At 56.4% G+C, this 22,196-nt stretch overlaps 1 protein-coding gene across 1 annotated transcript; it reads right to left on the bottom strand.

The window, feature by feature from the left end:
• Nucleotides 1-7,064: 7,064 nt before the first annotated feature.
• CTSH (cathepsin H) lies at nt 7,065-21,036 on the bottom strand. The gene is made up of 12 exons (XM_019751207.2): nt 20,889-21,036; nt 17,715-17,746; nt 16,970-17,075; nt 16,036-16,106; nt 15,415-15,519; nt 13,247-13,333; nt 12,758-12,813; nt 12,498-12,579; nt 11,940-12,008; nt 9,708-9,814; nt 8,185-8,310; nt 7,065-7,475 (listed from the first exon to the last, which is right to left on the bottom strand). The coding sequence occupies exons 1-12, from the start codon at nt 20,980-20,982 to the stop codon at nt 7,400-7,402; spliced, it is 1,011 nt and encodes a 336-aa protein (XP_019606766.2). The 5' UTR covers nt 20,983-21,036; the 3' UTR covers nt 7,065-7,399.
• Between the last annotated feature and the right edge of the window lie 1,160 nt (nt 21,037-22,196).

Raw genomic sequence — 22,196 nt, 5'->3', positions numbered from 1 at the left:
GAGTTCTAACTGTGTAGTAGCTAAAGTAGGAACTGAAAAGGTTTAACAGACAACACAGCTGGAGAAGAAAACTGGACAATAGGTCAGGAAGAAATACGTGTATTGAGGGAAGAGACAGATGGAAAATAAAAAGATGGTAAAGGACGTAGAAAATGCAGTGATTAAACCTCATTGGAAATGTCAGCGCTAATACAAAGTTAGGGAGAAGCCCAGGAGGGAATGGGGCAGAAGCAAGGGAGATTGTTGACAACTTTGCAGAACTGATGAAAGAATGTCAAGTCTAAGGCTTTAAGAAGCCCTCTGAATTCTAAACCCAGTAAACATCCTTTAAGAAATAAACTTGCAAACAAAACTGGAAAAATATTGCAAATTTTACCAGCAACCCAAATGGGGGAGGAAAATACTAGGCTATTTAGTATAGAAAGTTTGGGAGTTGCTTGAGGAAGTGAAGCTCAGTGAAAATGATAAATAGGGGGAAGGTAATGTTACTGTGTAATAGTATGATACTGTCTTGTTGAGTTATATATGAAATGATAACGACAATATAAAAGTGTCTTCATTGTCCGGGAAGAAGGTGATAGTCAAGAAAGCATGTGGTGGGCTCTAGAGTAACCATTAAAAGACTAGTAAGAGTTTTACTGCCAACCCAAGAGCACGGAGTAATTTTTTATAAAAAAGGACAACAGGTAGAACAAATAGTAAGATGACACGTTCAAACCTTAAATGTATCAGTGATTTCAATGGCTAAATGCTTAAAATTGTCAAACTGGTTAAAAGTCCAACTGTACATTTTACAAGGGACACCTAAAATATAAGGATAAAGATTGAAGGGAAAGAGCCATAACAAGTATAAATGAAGATTGTTATCTACTGTGTTGTCCATCCCAAAACTTAGTTGGCTTAAAACAATAACTTTCTATTTCTCATGATTGTAGATAGGGGTTTGCGCAGGTCTGCTGGGCTTGCCCGGGGTCGCTTTTGAGCCAGGTGGTGGGATGTAAAGCCTTAAGAATTCAGGGGCTTGCCACTTTGGTCATGTTTTCTGGGGGTGCAGCAATCTGGAGCAAGTTGGAATGTTCCCATCACTGGTCATGCTAACTTGCTGCTTGCACGACCTTCCGTGGCACCTGAGGAAGAGGCACACACAGCGGACCCTTCATGTCTGGGGGCGTCCCAGACCACACGGGGGGTGTTAGCGCTCTGATGCATTTGCTGAGTAACCCAAGGCTGCCTAAAGCGGGGCTCGCTCGCTCTTCTCGTCGAGGACTCTCAAAAGCTTTTGTTCGTGTGGATTATACATATTGATATTTACCATATTAAAAATTAAATTGAAATTTTAAAATGTTCATGAAAAATACATGACCATACATAGCATGTTTTTAATTAATATAGTCTGCAAGGAGATCTATTGAGAAAAATGGCAATGTTTTATATTTTTGCTAATAGTAGACAACTCATTGTCATGTGTCTTACGTTCGGTCCGTTGGTGGTACATTGTTTGGGTTGAGGTACATGAAAAAAATCCAGCTTTACATAGAAGAGAGAATATTCTTTGAGACTGCATCAAGGCTAAACGGGGTCGTTTCTTGAAAGTTAATTGCAGTAGGGAATATGAAACCATGTACATGTTTTTACTTTTTAGTCTTTGAATGGATATTATGCTCCTGTGTAGTTTTCTAACAGTGTGCGTTGGTCACTTGGAAAATATTGGTTCCCTAAGTGATACAAACGTTCCAAATGTTGACAGCTCTTTATAGAATTGGGGAGATTGGTGCAAGCATTTCTCAGGAAGAGCTATGTAGATGGGCCTCTGAGTAGACGCTGAGTGAAGATACTTGTGTCTGTGAAAGCTCACCATGGCCTCCATCGTGGGCTGGGTTCCATGCACCAGCCAGGGAGAAGACACTTGTAGGTGTCCTGTCACAGCCCCAGCTGGTGTCATTGGTGCCAGGTGTGCGTGAGCCAGCCTTTTGCTGACCATGAGCTGGTGCTGGGTGGAGCGGAGATGAGCTGCCCCTCAGGCCCAAATCGCAGATTGGTGGGCACAGTAAATGTCACTGTTTAAAGGGACTGCGTTTCCGTGTGGTTTGTTACGCAGTAGCAGGTAACCTGACCCCCTGGCTCCTTGCCGTGACTGAATGTTGAGTCTGCCACCCCTGGTGAGGCACCATGTTCTGGGGTTACCACCAGTCACCTGGTGGCAGGCTGATGACTGGATCCTTTACATGGAAAAGGCACCAGTTAACCCTCTGTGGAATAGATAAGCAGTTGGGATCTCTAGATGAGAATTTGCTTTCTCTGTAATCCTTTTGTCAGCACCGTCATCTGGGGATCAGACGTGTACTTACCATCGTGGTGTTGGGTACGACGTTGCTTCTGAGGGAAGGGTGGAATGAGCTACTGAAGACACTTGTGAAGCCAGTGGGGAGATCAGAAAGATGGGGGTCTGTTTCAGGAGGGGGTAGGTGCTTGGACTGAAAGGCCTGTGCGTGCTGGGAAGTCATGCGTACGGGCCAGAGTGGCCTCTCACAAACCAAATGCAGCTGCCGCTGTGGCTTCTGCTGGTTTGGGGGTCTGGGTTCCCAAGGAGCAGTGCTCTCTCCAGGGGACGGTGGTTCCATTGGACGTGATGATGAGATAGCATTTTGGAGTCTTCACTGAACCAGCAGGTAAATAAGAGCTTCTGTATTGGCTGGAGTGATCGGCTCTGGTTCCCAGGAGAAGCGGGCCGACGGAGGGCCACATCTGGGCGCCAGAGGAGGCTGGGGGCACCTCTTAGTATGTCCACGTCCCTAGGTAATTTTAATAGAAAACGGCAGAAACTGAAAAACAAAAGACCACTAAAGATTGAGACCGGTTATAATTTTTGGAGTCACTCCGTCTGGTAAAAAAAAACACACCAAAAGAACGACAAAAAAACAGCTGAGGTGCTGGCTGAGAGCACGGGAAACACAAATAGGAACAAGTTTTAAAACACCAGCTCTGGCCGTGTGAGAGCTACACACGTGGCCAGAGCAAGGACGTGCGCCTTCGTACGGCTCAGTGTGCAGACGGACCTGGGAATTGGGGCACTGAATGCTCGGTGATGGGAGCAGTGCTGCCCCCACCGCCTGCCCTGTTGGTGGCGAGCACGCGTCTTCCTTGGTATGCAGGGCAGTTGCATCTTGTTGGGGGAAGGCTCGCAGTGTTGCTGGTCTTTTACGGCGGGCGGCATGTGGATGGCGGTTGGTGCTGAGCACCCTGAGGGGAGGATGGGACTGGTTTTGAAGCTGCTGGGTCTCAGCTCGCTCCAGCTTTCCCATGCTGGAGTTGGGACTCTGAATTATTTCTCCCTTGTTGGCTTGTTAGTTCTGCTGGTCAGGGCATTAGAGGGAGGCTGAAGGTGAGTCGGGAGAAGGATCGTCTCCTTCCTGGGGAGTTCCAGGGGGCCCCCCCAGAAGGAGCCTCATCCTGCTCCCTCAGGGACCAGCCCAGCCAGAAGCAGCAGCTGCACTTCGGGCTTTCCTGCCGCCTTGCTCCTTGTAACTCGTCAGCCACCTCTTGGGGAGGGAACTGCCCGCACGAAAGGCGTTCTCCTAGTTAAGTTGTCAGATCTTTGTATTTTGTCCAGATCGGGGAAGGGTTATCAAACGGCAAACAGCCAGCTGCTCATTCCATTCCCATCATGGAATATTATTCAGCCCTTATAAGCAGGTTACATTTATGCCAGTCGATTTGATAAGATTTGAATAATGTATTTGTGTAGAAACTGAAGACGCCGGAAAGTGTGTAATTTGATCCCAGCATCTTGGAAGTTCCTGCCCTCAGACAGTGTCCCCCTCACTTCTCCGTGACTGATGATTTAGTATGTGCCTGGCCCACTGCTTTGCTTTCCTCGTGCTTCTATCAGTTTTGTAGAGATTTCCACATCCTCATGAAATCCTTAGAGATTTCAAAATCTTGACCTCAACCTCCTACCTGCCCCAGGGGTTGCAGGCTTTCTTCAGGTGTCAGCTCCAGCAGTCCTGGTGGACTGGCGCTGCCGACTGGTGCATCCTCTGGGCAGTCAGGAGGGAAAGCGGTGTCTCCCCAAACCCCCAGTTTCTCAAGGGCGCAGGTGACTTGTTTCTGAGTTGTCTAAAATGGCAAGAAGGCCATGGCTTGTGCTGGCTTTGGCTCTCCTCAAACACACCTGTTAAAGCCTGGGTGGGTGTCTCCTGCCCCTCAGTGTGTGTGGCGTGACCCTCGGCTCTCCCAGGGTGTCCTAGGTGCCCCGGGGCGGTGGGGTGGGTGGCAGTAGGCCCCCCTTGGCTGTGAGGTCCAGCAGGAAAGCAGATACTGGGTTTTTGCCCCAGGGCTCCAGTCACAAGAGATGTGTGTGCTTTGTTGAAGGGAAGTCAGATAACCCAATCGTGTGTTTCTTCTGCTTCATACCCACTTCGAGTTAAAGACTGTTCCTGGTGTGGTGCAGGTCCTTCCAGACCTTTCCCTGTGGACACCACGGCTGGGCCGAGGGGAGAGCTCAGCCCTGCGGGCACCAGGGGTGGGGGGTGGGGGGGAGGACAGTGACGCCGTGCCCAGTGCAGACGCTCAGCCGATGCTGATAAGCCCCCGTCGGCAGTGGGCGCAGTGGGGTCGCCAGGCTGGGCTGGTCCCAGCGCCCTTTGGGGGAGAATCTGGTTGGGGAAAGCGAAAATGAAACTGACGTAAAAGGCTATGAGCATCGCTTACTTACATTTCGACATCTAGAGTATTGAGAAGACTTAGAAAAAGAGGAATTGAAAATGAGGAAGAGGTGAGACATGGAGTGGACGGTTTCAGCAGAACAGATGGTGCGTCCGGAAGTGAGAGAGCTGAGACCCTGCTGAGGGTGTGTGTGCGTGTGTAAGAAGGGGGCCAGTTGGTGTGTCCTTGGCGTGCGCTCGGGCCGTCCTGCAGACCTACGGGGGTACCTGCATCGCTGAGCCCGGGGGCTTGAGCATCGTGCCCGTGACACAGGCGACAGCGCCGTGCTTTTCTGTAGGGACTAAATCAGCCTGCCCTCCTTGGTGCCGAGCTGAGACACAAAGGTGCCCGCATGGGGGACTGGTGTGGGACACAGGTGATGAGCAAGGAGACTCATTCCTCCCTCTGCCCCCACCCCCCACGTTATCTGAGTCCCAGGGGCCAGTCCTGGGCTGGGAGACCTGGGAATTCGCTGCGCGCACTAAGTGATCGTGACCATGTGCACTGTTGTAAGGGTCTCCCCACAGTCCGTGGGCCAGGCCCACTCTGGGGGAGCCTGCACGGGGCATGGTGGCACCCGACTGGGGTGCTGAAATGACTCTTGGCGTCACGTGTTCAGCCTTCATTCCTGAGCAGCACAGCCGCCAGGGTTCCTGAGTCCTTGGGCTTCACTGCGCCGTGCCCCACGGGGCCCTGTCACCATGCACCTTTAGATTCTGGACTTGGCTCAGCCTCCTGGGTCTCGGCCCTTCCCTCTAGGGAGTCCCCTTTAGGGCCTTTCTGGCCACGAGCCTGCTTCCCTGCGGGCGTCTCTGACTTCGTCCTCCGGGTCCTGTGCCAGCCAGTCCACCCCACACCCTGGACTTGGGGAGAGGCGGTCTTGGCTGAACTCCACAGCCACCCAGAGACTGGTTTATCCCCTTTCCAGACAGACCGTGGGAGGCCGGTTGGACGATTTCCCCATCATAGTGAACATCTCTTCTGTCTCTAGTCCAGACTTAAATTCTCACTATACGTTAGAACTCGCTTTAAAATACTGAAAAATATACCTAGAACTAGATGAAGCAAACAGATCACCTTCCCCTTGACCGGAGGGACACGCCAGGATGGCTGGTGCCTGCCACCTCCCCTGGGCCTGGGGGCTCCGAAGAGCACATTGGAATTCCTTGCAAAGGGTTTCAGAACCTGAGGACCCTGAACCTTAGCTCTTTGGAGGCAGCAGAGGGGAGGCGCTGAGAGCAGACTTGAGCGAGTCCTGACTCACTTGGTGATTCTGTGGTTTGCAGTGTTGCTTAAGCACGCTGCCTCAGTTTCCTCATCTGAAAGTGGCGATCGTACAGCATCTACTTCACGGGGGTGCTGGGAGGAGTGGGTCTGTTGTGCGTGACCGTGGTGCCTGGCAAGTGGTGCCACGTAAAACCAGTGAGAAAATGTCAGTGAGGAGCTGGTGGGCCTGTCGGCTCCACAGAAGGCGGCCTCTGCCCTGCCCTTGGTTGCAGGCTCAGTCCCGCATGGCCCTGGGCTCGGCCCTGCAGGGGCTGCAGGGAAAGAATTCTGTCAGTCTCCCACCTCTCCCTCCATGCAGGGATAGCCACCATGGCCTTGGCAGGCCGGTGGCACCCTCAAAGGGGTCCCCACCAGGGACTGGCATGCAGCCGTGGCTTGTTACCCAGCGAGAGCAGTCTCCCCGGGGTCCTTCCAGGCCAGTCCCTGTGCCAGCCTTCAGCTGACACTCACTGGCCTTTCCAAACAGTTTGGATGCTGAAGACAATTACTAAAAGTTTTAACTGCATTCGGAGTTCAGAAATCGTCACTGAATTCAGTGACTGCTGGTGGGATCCGGTAAACCTTCCATTCCACTCAGCTTGGCATTTCTTATTGGTGGGAGAACGTTGGGGTTTGGTGTGGTGGGAAGCAGTGTGCGTGCGCTCGGGAGTCAGTGCGCCTGTGCACGGCCACTTACTGTCGGTAGAGAAAAAAGCGTGCGGCCTCCTGGCTGTTTTGTGGAAGTAACTAACGGGGATCGAGGGTTTTCCCGTGGAGGTCCGCTTCTGGGTGCCCTAGCCCTGCTGGTGGCAGGGCTTTTATCCTGCTGTCACTGCACTTGGAAGCAGTGTCTATGTCAGGTCCCTGCCAGGAGAGGCGGGGAGGTGGTGGGAGGTGGCACTACACGTGAGCCGAGGCCCCAAGTCCCCAGCACAGGCTTGCTCCCGACCCGGTGGAGAAACGTGCTTCCTCCTGGGTCCCCCGCCTGGCGGACGGGACACCAGCACCCACACTGTCCTCGCTGCCTGAGAGACGCGGGCAACTAACCCCTTGACGCCTCCCCCTCGGGAGACCTGAGGCCGGAGGTTAGCCCCGGGAGGTGCTCACTGAATGTTTATTGAATAGACCACAGAAAAGACAGTCACCGGAGCGCTTTCTAAAGCTGTAAAGCAGCTCTCTGGAGAGAACATTCTCTGTACAGCCGGGGATGAGTCAGTTAAAAACGAGGCCTAAGGCACGTGGCTGGTGATGCCCTTTGGTCAGGAGACGCGCTGGGCTGGTTGCCGGCTGCGGTCTTCCTCCTCCGCACGCACCGGGTGAGGGCGCAAAGCCGGGCCCCGGGGGCTGCCCCACCACTGCTCCAGAGCGGGTGTGCCCCAGGGCCTGGCTGCCCGGCCCCGCTCCCCGCCGGCCGCCTCAGCTGCGCGCCTCAGACCAGCGGGATGGGGTAGGAGGCGCAGGCGGCCAGCCCGCACATGTTCTTGCCGCGCTCAATGAGGAAGTACCTGCGCAGAGAGGGCGGCTGAGCAGGCGGCGCCTCCTTCCCCGAGACCTGTCTGGGGTGGGTGGCTGCTCCCCGACAGCCCACGAGGGATGAGGCCCGAGTGTCTTCATCAAGCCAGGAAGTCACTGCGCTGACTTGGGGACGACTTTCTCCTTCCCCATTCTTGGCTGCCCCAGGAGCTCCTCTAGCCATTTCTCACTTCTCCCCCGACCCATGTGAGCCCTTGCCGGCCCCTCATGTTTATTTAATCATCACTGGGACCCCGAGCTACCAGTTAAAACGCTCCTCTTTGGATGAGGACATGGGCCCTGAGAGGACAGTCCCTCAGGATACGTGTCCAGGCCCTGGTTCCAGCCCCGTTCTCCTAGAAGGAGGCGCTGTCAGCCGTCAGGGACAACTGTGCTGCTTTGATTTCCACAAATGCACCCTCCCAGACACTGGCTTAGTCCCAGCACGGCTGTGCAGTGAGCTCTTTCTTAAGGGACTCCTGTCCTGACTGATCCTAAGATGGGAGGCCCAGGGCAGGAGGGGGGCTGAGAGAGGGTCTCGGGGTCCTGGGGGTCCCATGCTCACTCCTCTCCCCAGGCCTGGGCTGGGCCTGGCTGACCAGCTCCTTGGAAGCTAAATGTTTGAGATGGAGGAGACCCCATCCGGGGCCCCCACCTGAGCAATCCCACCCCTCCCAGTATAGGGCCCTGGGAGCCGCTTACCCGTTCATTCCCCACTGCGGGCCCCAGGAGTTTTTCACGATCCAGTAGGGTGTCCCGTTTTCTTCGCCATACCCAACAGCCAGCACTGCGTGGTTTACTTTATCTGGGGTTTTATGACAGGAAGTGCTGCCAAACAAAAATAAAAAAGGTTTGGAAATACTGGAGGGTGAAAAGTGACGCCGCTGCCACATCCGGCATCTCCGAGGGCTTTGTCCTTGGCCCTGTCCTGTCACTGCACAGCCCGCTCTGCAGACACTGCCTCCAGTTTCCTCCAGAGCAGCTTCCCCAGGGAGGCATTCAGGGTGGGGAAGAGCGCCAGGCACCGCGCAAGAGCAGCTGGGCTGTGCTCAGCCAGGTGGGCCTGGGGTGGTGCTCACGCACAGGTGGGCGCTGCGGGCCCAGTGCTACCCTGACACTCCCCGTACCCGCTGACGAGATGAGCCCTGTGCCTCGTGCAGTGGCCGTGCCGTGAGGCCTGCGTGGCCTTGCTTTGGTGCCATTGTATTTACATTTAAGGTTACCTGTGTTTAGGGCACATGCACAGGTTTTCCACGGACGGTAGTGAACTAGTTTCCGTGAAGAAATTGCAAGAAGTATAGGGACAGTCTGCAGGGCTGTGCATTAACTCTGTGTGACCACGTTCCCGGTAGGCGCCAGGCCTGGGGCAAGGTGGGACACGAGCGCGAGCAAACGCTGCTCCTGCCCTTGGGAACCTTTGTTTGGCTGCGTGTACACGGGACTGAAGGTTGTGACTGTGGGAGCCCGATGGGACCCCGAGGAGGGGATCTGACGCGGCGGGAACGGGAAGGCTTCCCGAGAAGGCAGGGGTCACACATGAAACCACAAACTGCTCAGTGCAGCTGGGCTGGGCACGGGGGACTAGGGAGGGTGGGGTGGTTTTGATGGAAGGTGGCCTTGGAGAAGAAAGCACCAGACCACGAAGGTCCCTGCGGCCAAGCTAGGCACTGGAGGACGGGAGGGGTGTGGCAGGAGTGTTTCAGTGGGGTGGGGGCCCAGGGCAGACCGGAGGGAGGCAGCTGCAGGACGGGCAGTGGTGGGCCGGGGCAGGGACTCGGAAAGAGCGGAGGGCACGTTTCTAACTCCGGATGCAGCACGTAGGAGCTGAGCTTTCCACAGGCCATCCCGCTGGAGGTGGCGGGGAGGCCCTGGGGTTTGGGGGGTACAGCTCTGCCTGGTCTGCCAGGGATGTTCTCAGCCAACAGCCGGCCAGGGGTTGAGTGAGGAGGGGAGAGGGCTGAGCAGTGAGCTCCAGGGGACACCACGTTAGGGGCAGGAGGCAGCCGTGTCGCATGTGCTCGGAGGGGCCTGCAGCACAGACTGGGAGAGCAGCTGCCTTCGCTTCCCTGTCTCACAGCTCCACACTCTCCAGCCTGGGTTTTCGTAACTGGGGGCCCCTCTGAGGAGGCAGCTGCGGGCGCCAATCCCGGCCTGGCCTCGGCCAGCCTAGGGCCTGGGTCTGACCTCCCTCCGCGGCGCCGACCTCAGCTGTGCGCGCGCCCCACCTGGAGTAGATGCCCTTGCGGTACAGCATGAAGTCCTCAGTCACCTCGAAGGCGAAGCTCACGGGGTTGTACAGCGCCACCGCCTCCACCATCGCCGCCTCGTCGTTCTGGGGACACACATGACTCTGTCCCCTCCCCACCCCACCCCCAAAATGGGACCCTTTGCCCCCAGGTGGGGGACAGGCCCAGAGCAATGTAGGTGTCCGGGAGGGAAGAGGCTTCTAGAGGCAGCAGCCACCCAGGGGCAACTGCCGTCCTCACAGGAGACACTGGGGTGGGGTGGGGTCCCTGCCCTCTGCCTGAATGGCCAGGACCCTCTGGGTTTCTGATGAGGCTCACAGGTCCTGCTTCCAAACCCTGTCTTCCTCCCCACCTCCCTTCCTGGGCTGGTCTGTCCCGTCACCTCTTCCCCTCCCTGCTCTGTTTCTTGGGAACCCCACACCCTTTGGGGCAGGGACCCACTCAGTCACTGACAAGCATTCACTGGGCCCTCCCCTGAGCTGGAGGCTCCAAGGGTGCATGGGTGGGTGTGAGTCCCCCACACCCGCCCCTGACCCCTGCACCCACAAAGCCAGGCTAAGGACCTTTCTTGGTAGAACCCAGGGACAGGAGACACGAGCACATAGTCCCAGATGGGGGTGGAAACGAGGGGACCCAGCAGAGGGCTGTGTGCTCCAGGAGGACTTGTCCCCTTTAGCCCGGGAAGGCGGGCGGGCGGAGGTCAGGCTTTGGAGCGGGGCCGCGGATCAGGTGAGAGCAGCAGTGGGCACCACCTGAGGAGCTTTAAAGCATCCCGATGCCCAGGCTGCAGCCCACACAGTGACATCCGTCTGCGGTGGGTCCCAGGCGTCAGGAGTTTGGAAAGCATCCCAGCTGGTAACCCCGGGGTTAGGTGAGCTAATGAGGCAGCTCCCTGGCTGGGGGCCTTTGGGAGTGGACAGAGGGTGGAGGTCAGGGGAGCTGAGGCCAGGACTCTGCGGGAGGCGGCGGGCACCCAGCCGTAAAAAGCCAACTGCACCTGGTCAGCAAGCAGCTTCCTTCCCTGAGCTCAGCCGAGGCCTGTGAGCCCTCACAGGTCAGAGCAGATGGAGGAGGGAAGGCACGGAGGCCTGCCCAGCGGGCGTGAGCCCACACTCCTGCTTGCGTCCCCAGGGCCCTGCAGGTCACCCACAGGCTCTCCTGGGACCAGCGCAAAGGGATTTGCTTCTGCGTGGCATGTAAATGGCCCAGCGCTGGCCAGCCCTTGGCTGCTGTGCCTAAGGAACACTGGCTGTTCTCTGACGGGAAACGCATGGCGGTCACGTCACCAGCATCCCGGTGCTGGGTGTGGGCCGTGGACCGACCTGGTCTCTCAGCTCCAGGCCAGCTGCTGTTTCCTAGTTCTGTGGCTTCGGCAAGTGATTTAACCACTCTGAACCCGTTTCCTCCTCTACACATGAAGGTGATAATGACACTTATCTGCTGGGGGTGTCTCATCTAAGAGATAGTGTGGTCAAGGCCCACTGTTACTGCTCCAGTCACATGGCAGCTTCTGTTGGTGATGTCTGCTTATGTGTGCGCGCGCACATGCTCAGCCTCGCTCACGCACACGCATCGCACCTGCACCCTCGTGGGGCCTTCTCGCCCTTCTCTCTCTCTCTCTCTCTCACACACACACACACACACACACACACGATTCATGAGGCTGTTCACACTCCAGCTCTCAGACACATGGGGCACCTGCCCTTCCTCACCCATTGGCATTAGGTGTGACTAACTGTTGGCTGAAGGGCCAGTCACGCTTTACGCCTCTCCCTCTGCCGGTCCTAGAGGGAATCCAGCCACACGGCACAGCCCTGCCGCAGCCGAGGGACGTGTCACACGAGTGAGACTTGGGGCCATTCGGCTTTGGAGTTGTCTGTCTCTGCAGCACGACCTGGTTTCCTGACTGATTCACTTTCACACTCAGTGAAGTCACACTTGCTCACACATGCTCACACCTGCAGGATGGGGTTACTGCTGGTAGTTGATAGACAGGAAAGGGGGGACATGACAGTGAAGACTTGTGCAGACCCAGGTCGGAGCCAGAGCAGCCTCCTGCCAGTCCTGGTTCCTCCTCGCCCACCTTCGCCACGCAGCCCTCATGGCGACAGTCACCCTAACCCCAGTGGTGTGCTGCCCGGACAGGCTGCCCTGCCGTGCCCACTGGCCGCCGGGCAGGTGCAGACGGACCCTCATCTGACCGGTACTCACGATGGTGATGTTGGCCACGTCCTTGACAAAAGCCACGGCCTGCTTGGGCTGGAACTTGCAGGTGCCGTCCTGTTCAGGGCAGCAAAAGGCAGAGCAGGGGTGAGGGGGCTCAGCTCCAGGCTGAGATGTCGCCTCCCCCACGTAGGCGGAGAACACGGACGGAGCAGCAGCCCCATGTGCCAGGGCTGGTAATGGGATCGCTGCACAGAGCACGAGAGGCACCTCATGTCAGGGAGCGCAGTCGTGGCAGGAGCCAGTCCCGTGCTGGCCACGGCTGAGGTGGGCTCGCAAGGTGCCAGGGTGCTGGCTGTGGACAGGCTGGCTGGGGGGGATGGCAGGTGGCCTGGGGCAAAGTGTGTGGGCCCAGCACAGCGTCATGGGCATGAGACATGGGCATGAGACAGGGGCCTGGACTCTGCTGATGGACGATGGCGGGTGGCAGGAGGGAGGAGCCGCCGGTGACGTGTGGGAGTGACGGCTGGCACAGAGAAGGCGCACGGGGCCCTCGACATGCTGGGAGCCGGGCTGGGGGCAGAGGGGCCGTCTGCCCAGAATTACCTTGGCCTTGTACGGGTAGGCGTCCTCAGCCATGATGCCCTTGTTGTAGCGGATATACTCGAAGGCCTGGCTGGGGAGGCCCCTGCAGAAGCACACACAGCTGGCTGCCTGGGCCGCCCCACGCTGGCCGGCCTAGGGCGGGCCCTGGCTGGCCGTGTCCCAGGCACAGGCGTCTGGGATGGCCCCGGGACCCAGGGCAGCGGATGGGATTGTCTGGCAGCACTATGGGAACGGTTGATGGGAGACAAGAGGGGACGTACCCTTGGCAGCCGTGGTTGTTGAAGTTCTGGGCACAGTCCACCAGCTGCTGTTCCGCCTGCCGGAGCAAACACAGAGCTGTGAGCTGCGAGCTGGCACCAGGCGCTGAGCCACACTTGCGGCCTGACCAGCTCTGGGTCTTGGTGACATATAAGCTCCCCCAGGGCAGGGACCATCTCCGTGTGTCTGAAGGGCAGCCAGGGAGGTAATGGTGAGGGGGCACCGCGGTCAGGTGTCCTAGGGATACATGGCACGGGGAGGGGACAGGCCTTGCCAGAGACCCTGCTCCCCGTCCTCGGCGCCGGCCCACACCGGGCACTTCCTTCCGAGGCCGTCAGCCTCACGCTGGTCTTCCCTCCGTGAATGACCTGGGCATCATTAGCTAAAGCCCTGAAGGAGCCCGAAGGCCCAGGCGGGCTTCCCTGTCAGGCCTCAGGGCAAAGCCGTGACCTGCAGGAGGCGACCCAGCCCCGCCGTGGCCAGCTGCTTACCAAAGACAGCATCTTCCCCGTTTTGATGGCGATCGCAGACTCCAGGGCACCCGTGGTGGAGAAGGTCCAGCAACTGCCACAGCCGCCCTAGAGGGGCTGGAGGTCAGTAACTGGGCCTGGCGACAGCCCCTGAGAACCCCGGGCTCCCTGACCCACCTGTGTCCACTCTGACCCTCACAAGCCCTGCAAGGCTGGCAGCCTTCTCCCCACACTGCAGATAAGGCCACAGAGGCTCGACGGGCACCTGCGCATGCCCTCGCTGGCCTCCCGTTGGCCAGTCCCTCTGTCCTGCCAGGGCTGAGCCCTCCCATGGCCTCTGGCTCTCCTGCATCCTAGTCCTGTCGGTTCCTCCTTCCCACCGTTTCCCACCAAAGGACTCACCAAAGTCCTGTTCTAGAACCTTCTCTCACCTTTCCACCTCCCATCTCATTCTACCCACAGTCCTAACTTCAGCAACTCCCCAAACCCTACCTCAGGCTGACCCCGCCCAGTGCCTGTGTGCTGCCCCATCCATCCAGCCCACCAGCTTCTGCTGCCGCCATTGCCACAGCCTCGCGAGGGTCAGGGGTCGGTTCCGGCAGCTCTGCCACACTCAGCCGTGTGGCCTGGGCCGTAACGGCTCCTCTAACCCTCAGTTTCGTCATTTGTAGGACGGGAAGGACAGTGCTTGCCCCACAGGGGCGATAAGATCACGCCTGGCCGGCCGCTGGCCGCGGGCTCCGCAGTGTTCGTGCTGTGGGTGCTTTTGCTGCTCTCGCTGGCTCAGTCCCCATGTTCTCTCCTCAGACTCCTTCCTCCTGTCCACGCCCTCGCTGAGTCCTCTAGCTTGCCTGCACCCTGGCCTCCAGTCCTTCCCCAGTAGGGAGGGGCCCTATCAGGGGGTCTCCACGGTCCAGGAGGTGGCTCGGCCCCTGCTGCAGGGGGCAGAGCAGGGCCGCTGGCTGAGCACTGGACTTGGAGCAGAGACCTGGTGTGGAGTGCCCTCTGTCACCGTGCACTAGACCTTGAGGAAGCCACCTTCCCTCAGTGTCCTCCGTAACGTGAGAAACCCTCTAGGGGTTGCTGAGCTGCTGTCAGATCCCGTGGCTCTCTGTCACCCTGAGATGGACCACCCCAGGTGACTCGGTCCTGCCTGATGGCTGGGAGCAGTTAACATGAGGAGGACCTGGAACATTCTGGGCTGACCTCACCTCTTCACCTGCCCGAATGGTGGGCAGGTTCAGGCTCCCCCACTTAACATTAGGTGCTTTGAACTGTTGTGGATTCTCCGACGACCTAAACACTGCCTTTGGGTCATGGGGGGAGGCTGGCTTCGTTCTACACCACTGACTGCTGGACGGGGGCTCGTTTTGGCTCCTGGGGGGCTGTTCAAATGTCCAGGTCACTAGGCAGGCAGCAGGACCCCACAGGCCTGGGTGGATTTGAAGCGGTGCCACAGGGCTTTCAGGAAAAGCAGAGACTGTTTCTCGTGGAAAGCCAAGTGTTTCTGGAGGGAAGCCTTCACTCTGTACTTCCTGGGGTTGAGAAGTCACTGCACTGTCACTTCTAGGGGAGGGACCACAGTAGGCAAAGGGGACAGTAGGGGGTAGGGTCTGACTCTCCAGGACAGTCTGTGCTGGGACCCGGGTCTTCAGCTCCAAGTGCAGAGTGCACGAAGGCTTGGTTCCCTGCAGGGGGCGCCTTCCCCACTGAGAGGCCAGCATCCCGCTGGGGCCGGAGCCAGGCTGAGACACTGGGCGTCACTGTTCACTGGCCACAGGCAATTCCCTGGGGGATGCAGTGAGCAGGGGCTGGACCCTGGTGCCCTGCAGGGTGGGTGGAGATGCCTAGGCGGGAGGAATGGGGTCCTGGTGTCCAATCTGCAGGGCCCAGAGAACGTGATGTTTTCGGGGACTCTGTAGGAGAGACCTGGGACCAGTGGGGACTCGGTGGTGGGCTGAAGGGGTAACTTTGGCCCAATGAGGAAGCACTTTTTCGTACTCTGGAGCAGCCCGTGGGAATAAGACCGCGGGCCTTGCCGGGAAGGCAGCTGGAGAGATGGTGAGGAAGACTAGAGTTGGGGGTGTACCTGGCGTGCTTTGGGGTTCTGCTGAGTTTTTCTTCCTGGTATGTTGCCTGAGAATGTGGCTATTTTGGGGGAAAGGATGGGTGGGGACTGTCACGCATACCTGATTTTTCACAGCTGAGACAAACTGTCCTTTTTTCCGCCAGTCCACAGAGGGTGGGTAGGGGCCACTACCTCGAAAGTAGTTACTTTTGGTGGCTGAGCAATTCTGCAACAAGAAATACAGTTTTCTCAGTGGGAAAAGAAACCTTTTTGACAGAAATGTGTGTAATTAAAATGGAATCACCAAGAGAATGAGAAAGATTGTAGTTGTCAGAACCGTCCAGATTCCAGATGCTAAATGATGGCCGTCGGGGAGCCCAGGCTTGGCTGGAGTTAGCACATGAAATACAGCTCACCCGGTTACATTCGAGTTTCGGGTGAAGGACGAATAGCTTTGTAGCGTAAGTATGTCCCATGCACGGTTCAGGATATACTGGTGCGGAAATATTATTTGTTGTTTATCTGAAATTTGATTTAACTGGGCATCTGTATATTATCTGGAACCCTGAGTTCGGTATCTGCATTGCTGAGGCCAAGAGCGCAGGCTGAGGAACTGCTGGGAACCCCAAGAACCTGGGGCTCCCCAGCTGCGGCTGGGGCTGCCTCAGCAGAGCGAGCCATGAGCGTGTTCCAGGGGTCTGAGTGCAAAGGTTCAGGTTTGGTCACAATGATTGACACCTACCTGAGGCTCTGACCAAAGGTACTTTCGTTTAATTTCCTCAAACGTCATATCTGAAAACTGGTTGATTCCCACTGAAAAAGAGAAGGAAAAACAAAAACCAAAATGAGAAAAACAAACCAAAACAGGAGCTCAGTGAATCGCTAATAAAGAAATAGGAAAAAGAATGAATCCATGTTCACGGTGTCCTCTTTACAGCCACTCCACTTGGCTGCTTTGCATTTTCACACGCCACATAATGAACACACCCTCACTGCGCTTCCGAATTCCCAATTCCTGGGGGGCTTTGTGACAGCACACCCCAGAGACGTGGCTGCAGTGGGTCTGCGTGGGGCCTGCGCACCCCCCGTTGTAGATGCCCCGCTGGTGAGTCTGTCTGATGGACGCCCAGGTACAGACCCGCGACACCCGCTCCCCACCCCGCCGGCCAGCGGGGGCCGCGGATCACTGCCCCTGGATAGCCGAGTTGCATTGCAGAGACCTGAACCCCCGAGGTCACCGCTAGTCCTGGGCAGAAATGGGATGCAGAGTCGGGCTTCTGTCCGGCCCATGCCGACTGCCCTTATCACTACCTGAGCTGACACTGCCATCGTTTGGAGCCCTTGCTGTCTGTGCTGTGTGCGCCTGTGTTTCCAGGGACATCAACCTGAAGGGACTGCGGATGTCCCCAGAGCGTGCTCTGAAGAGGCCACGCCCACTGCACTGCCAGGGCTCAGCCTCAGGGCTGGACCCTCAGATGGCAGCCGTGGGGTGGGGACTCCTCTGCAGTCTCCTGCAAACTTCACAGCCCCCCAGCGGGTGCCAGCGTCCCCCTGAATCTCATGGAGAGTGACAGACAGCAGAGCCAGAATCCCTTCCGCCCCTCGCCCCTCATGGGCCGCGTTGCTAGTTGATTTCTTTCCCACATGAGGGCTCCCTCCTCCCGTCCGCACGGTACTTTGAAATGTGCTGTTGCGAGCATTGTGGGCCTTGATCTTCCTGCTGTTGCTGACAAAGGTCTGCAGCCGGTGGTGGAGCTCCTCCGCGCTGTACTTCCTTTGGTGCTGAAACAAAACACAGCGGCAGGAGTCGGGCTGGAGTGCTACTGCGACAGGGAGACACTTTTCTTTCTAAGAGGACAGGTGGGGCTTTTCTTCCTGCCCAATCTGTGTGAGTGGGTACGACCCTGTCCTGGGTCTCGGCAGTGAACGTCAGGAAATTTTTCAACGTCAACCAAACCCCCTGTCTTCAGGGACCTGTGGCCAGAACGGAGTCCATGCAGCTGCCTGAAGGGCTACAACAGTCCAAGAGGCCCCGGCGAAGACGCCTGCCAAGTACAGGTCACTCCTGGGCACGACAGGCGATGCTGGGTCACGTTTACAGCAAAAATCACCATTTTTCAAACCCACATGCACTGGCGTTCTCTAATTGACTTTGCGGCCGGCATGCCATGTGATTTGAATACACAGTGTGGACATGAGCCGCAAGGCTTGAAAGGCTGCCAGCGCACTGTACCCCTGGGCACCTCTGGAAGGCGATTACTCAACTGAACCTTCCCCGTGTTTGGCCATTTCCGTGGCCGGAAAGACCCAGGAGGGCGGGGTTGGAAAACCCCCTTCACTGTCTCAGACCTGGTACCGCTTGGCTGGAGAACAGGAAGCAGAGCAATGAATAACTTCAGAAAGAAGAAGTTGGGCACTGACCTGCAGCATCCATGACTTAAAGCGAAAGTTCTCTGCAAAAGGAAAAAATCAATTAGGCGTGGGCGCCTCGCAGTAACGTTGAGTCTACAGCCAAGGAGGCACTTTAGAACTGATTTGCATTTTAGGAAACTAGGTTAAATGGAAAGCGCCAAGAATGGTGTCATCTAAGGTAGAATGCAAAAAGAACAGAAACTCTTACTGCTCTGGTCCCCAAATCAATGTCGAAAGGCCCTACGCCCTTAACCTCTGGGGTTAAAAGTTAGGATAGCGGCTGTCCTCAGTGGGGCACAGAAGCGTGTCTGGAGTGCTGCTTACTGAGTTTAAGTTGTGGAAATTCACCGAAATGCATGTTTAATGATCTGGGCACTTTTCTGGATGATCGTTTACATCAATAAGACGTTAATTTAAAAACCTATATGCCTCAAAAATTGACAGATTTTTTCTTAACAGGACAGAGAGTAAATTATTTTAGACCTTGCAAACTCTGCCGCCTCTGTCACAACTACTCAACTCTGCCCTTGTGCTAGGAAAGCAAATGGGTATGACCGTGTTACAATAAAAAAACTTTATTTACAAAACCAGGCTGCCCAGTTGCTTTTGGACCCCCGCGATAGCCCCCCTTGTGTATTTTAAGTTATCTGAAAATTCATTTTAAATTGAACTAGCAGCAAAGGATCTATTCCAGCTCATTGTACGGATGCACATTTTAAAACAAGACTGTTACGTCATCCTTTAAAGTTAGTCGATGGACTGTGTGAACCATGATTTAATACTCACCATCAGTCACTTGAACTGGCACCTCTAGAGGAGTTGGACGTTTTATATAGTTTCTTTTCTCCCTTGGACCCCCATCTCCACCCACACCTCACAGAATTTTACCCCAAGGGAACATGTGTTTATACTTGATTGCCCTAACTTCCTTTTGTACAAGAACCAAAAGTATGAATTTAAATTATTTTTACTTCCTGTCTGACCCACGTCTCTGAATATTATAAAAATTTATTCTGGATTGAGTAATCATCATCATTAACACCTGGCTGACAAAAACATTTTAAATATACATTACAAAAAGTAATTATTAAACAGAGAAAGTAAACTTGTATTGGAAATGCATCTCTTAATGAGATAAATTGGCTTTACTAACTCCCCCCTCCCGCATGGATTTATATACTCACGGATGAATATTAACTATGTTTTTTAATGCGTCCGCATGAATTCTGGTCTTTGTTTTTTTTATAAAGGTCAAAGGGCTGAGAAATTCTCAAATAAGCCCATTGCTTGTTAATAATAGTAAGCAACACAAATACTGCTTCTTGCTTCTGGCAATGGGAAGGCCATTCTTAGCGCAGTGCCACTCAATTCCTTGCACTTCTTCCCACGCCCCGAATCACATGGTGCTCGGCCAGGACACTGCTTCTAAGACCCCATCAGCTGATACCCCGTGAGGGCCTCCCTCCTTCAGTGTCAGCTTCCTTGAAGAACGGACAGTAGCCTTGAAGCGATTGTCACCGTGAGCCTTTCTGTTTGCTGCCTTCAATAGTTCAGAGTCAAGACGAACGAAAAAAAGGAAAGGTTCCCCTGCCTTCGGGCTCTTTTCTCCCACAGGACATTTGGAAGTAAAGGGTCTGGAAGTTGATTCCTAATCTGTGCCAGGAGCACGTGGAATTTCTGTGTGTCCCCCCCAGACTGAAGATCTCTGCTACACAGAATTTAGATCTCTCTGTATGGGTCACAGACCAGTTCCCGAAACCAAGCCATAGCCATTTCCCTGGGAGAAAAAATGCACATTCCCCCAATACCTGCCCTGCGGAGGGGTTCAGAGGAAGACAGACCCCAGCTCAGGACGAGGGTTTGCGGCAGATGGAGTCTGGGACAACTGACTAGCGTTTGCCTCCAGGAGGTTTCCAAAGGAACACAGGTGAGAAAACCCTGACTATGGCTCAGTGGAAGAAACAGCCAGAGAAGACCTCCGGGCAGGGCCAGAACGGCCTGCTGGTGACCTCTGCACCCCAACCTCAGCTAGATCCATTTCAACCCCCTGTGACTTTGGGAAGAAGTATGGTCATGCATGCTCTGTCTGCCTGGCTGTGTGGGGAGTGTCCAGAACAGCGGTCCCCAAACTGGCCTGCTGCCTGTTTTTGTAAAGTCCAGGAGCGGAGAATTCTTTTCACAGTTTTGAACAGTTGGGAAAAAGTGACATTTTGTAGTACCTGAAAATCATCTGAGTTCAGATTTCAGTGCCCATAAATCGTGGTTTACGGGAACACAACCAAGCTCACTTGTGTGCACACTGTCCTGGCTGCTCTCCCGTTACAATGGCTGATGTATAGTCCACAAAACCCCAGATATTTACTCTCTGGCTTTTTACAGAAAAGGTTTGCGGAGCCCTGCCCTGGAGTTGAGACGGTTTCCTCCGCCAGCCGTCGGGACACAGCCGAGTGAGGCAGCAGCTGGGTTGTCCTCAGGTTGGACTGACAGGGAGCTGGGCGCCCTCCCGGTTTGCAAGACTAGGGGGTTTTCTTGCACGAATGGGGGCTGGAATAAGGCAAGACTCTGAGCAGACAAGATCCAGCCTCGGGATCTTGGCCCTTTCCTGGGGTGAGGGGGCAGCTGGTCATGGGAGCTCAGAGCTTGTGGTTGGCGGGCGGAGGCTGAACTGGGGGTGGAAGGAGGGAGGCCACAGGGGAGAGGGGCCAAAACGGGGAGTCCCGGAGACTGATCATGAGCCCTTGGAACAAACACCCTCAGTTTTCAGGGCTGAACTGCCGTTCCTCTAAGCAGAAGAGTCAGTCCTCCAAACAGCCGTGGGGCCCATTCTACACGACTCAGGGCAGGGAGGGGATGCCCTGTGTGCCAGGCCCTGGGGAAGCTGCCAGGAGAGGCTGGAAAGGCCCTCCGTGTCCCCAGGTGAGCGTGCAGGGTACAAGGGGCCGTGGGCTTCTCTGGCGCGCTCGCCTCGGCAGCCGCCTGGAGAGGGGCCCTGGACAGCGGCCCCGCGCCCCTGGTGGAGCAAGACCCCCTCCTCCCGGCCCCCGCCCCTAACGCAGCGCAACCTTCCGGGTCCGGTCCACAGCCCCGGGCCGGTCGGTCCATGTTCCTCCTGACCCGGTCAAGTCCTCTGAGCCTGGATCTTGGACCTCGACGCTCCCCGCGCCGTCCCCGCCCCGCCCGTACCTCTGTAGCTCACGGGCAGGCCAGCAGCGCTGCCGCGGACGGGGGATCCCAGCAGCCAGGCCCCAGCGCAGAGCAGCGGCAGCGCGGCCCACATCGCGGCGGCGGCGGCTCCGGGCTCTGAGGGGTGTTGGGGGTGGGGGGTGGCCGGAGCGCGGGGCGGGGCCTGGGCGGGGCGGGGCCTGGGCGGGGCCTGGGCGGGGGCGGGGCTCCGCCGCACACCTATCATGGGCTCGCTGACCTTGGTCGGCCAGCTTTGGCCCTCTTACCGTCCACTGCCCGCTCCGGGCCGCGTCACCCCCTTTCTCCCCTGCAAGGAGGGCGAGCTGGGCTGCCCGTCTGGGGGTCTTCCATCTGCTGGGACTGGCTGGACCTCATTCTTGCCGCCCATCTCTCAGTCCCAGAACCCCCATGGCAGCTCCTCATTAACCACGTTCCCCTGGTTGTCCCTTCTGCCCTGGAAGGAATTTACTGCTGTGGTAGGTAGACAGCTGTCTTTGTGAGCCCCCTCAGGCACTTTAGTCTTCCTGCCGAGAAAGCCCTGGTAGCAGCTGTAGGGTCCTTTCCTCTATTTTGCCATCTGAAGAATGGAGAAATATGATCCACAAGAGCCTGGGTGTGAGATAAGCACAACAGATCATCCAAAACGAGGAAGAGGAAGCGTGCCCAGCGATGGCTTTGGGGCAAGCTCCCCCTGGGGCCAGTTCTCTTCCGTTGTCACTGCGCAAAGAGGCATGTGCTTGACCTCAGATGGGGAAACTGAGGCTCGAAGAGTTGGCGGTAACTTGGAATTAAAGCATACGACTACCTGGATTATCTGAGGGGTCCGATGTAATCCCTGGGGCCGTTCAAAGCAGAAAACAGGCAGAAGAGTCAGAAGGGAGGTCAGGGAGCTTTGAGGCATGAGGACTCCACAGCCGTGCTGGCTGTGAAGGGGCCACGAGCCAAGGGACACGGGGGCCTCCAGACTCAGATAAACCTCAGCCCACAGCAGGCAAGGAAAGGGACTCATTCCCACAACCGCGTGGAACTGAATTCTGGCAACAACCGAATAAGCTTGGAAGCAGAGCCGTCCAGAAAGGAAGGCAGCCTGGCTGACACCTCACTTTCAGCCACGCGAGACCTGGAGCAGAGGAACCAGACTGTATGTGGACTTCTGACCTCCAGGACGTGAGGTGATAAATTTGTGTTCTTTTAAACCTGTAAGTTTGTAGCAGTTTGTTACGCAGCCGTAAGAACTAATACACCCGGTGCGGTGCCCAGGCTGATGGTGCCGAGGTGGCACGGACTGGGTGTGGCCAAGGCTCCATG

Source organism: Rhinolophus sinicus, linkage group LG13, assembly GCF_036562045.2.
Source record: "Rhinolophus sinicus isolate RSC01 linkage group LG13, ASM3656204v1, whole genome shotgun sequence".
Lineage (NCBI taxonomy): Eukaryota > Metazoa > Chordata > Mammalia > Chiroptera > Rhinolophidae > Rhinolophus > Rhinolophus sinicus.
This window is presented reverse-complemented; position numbering and strand designations above follow the sequence as displayed.

Coding starts and splice junctions, on each gene's coding strand:
- CTSH (XM_019751207.2), bottom strand. CDS start 20,982: ATGTGGGCCGCGCTGCCGCTGCTCTGCGCTGGGGCCTGGCTGCTGGGA. Junction 17,076..17,714: donor TTAAGTCATGGATGCTGCAG/GTCAGTGCCCAA, acceptor GTTTTGTTTCAG/CACCAAAGGAAGTACAGCGC. Junction 7,476..8,184: donor CCGCAGTGGGGAATGAACGG/GTAAGCGGCTCC, acceptor CTCTCTGCGCAG/GTACTTCCTCATTGAGCGCG.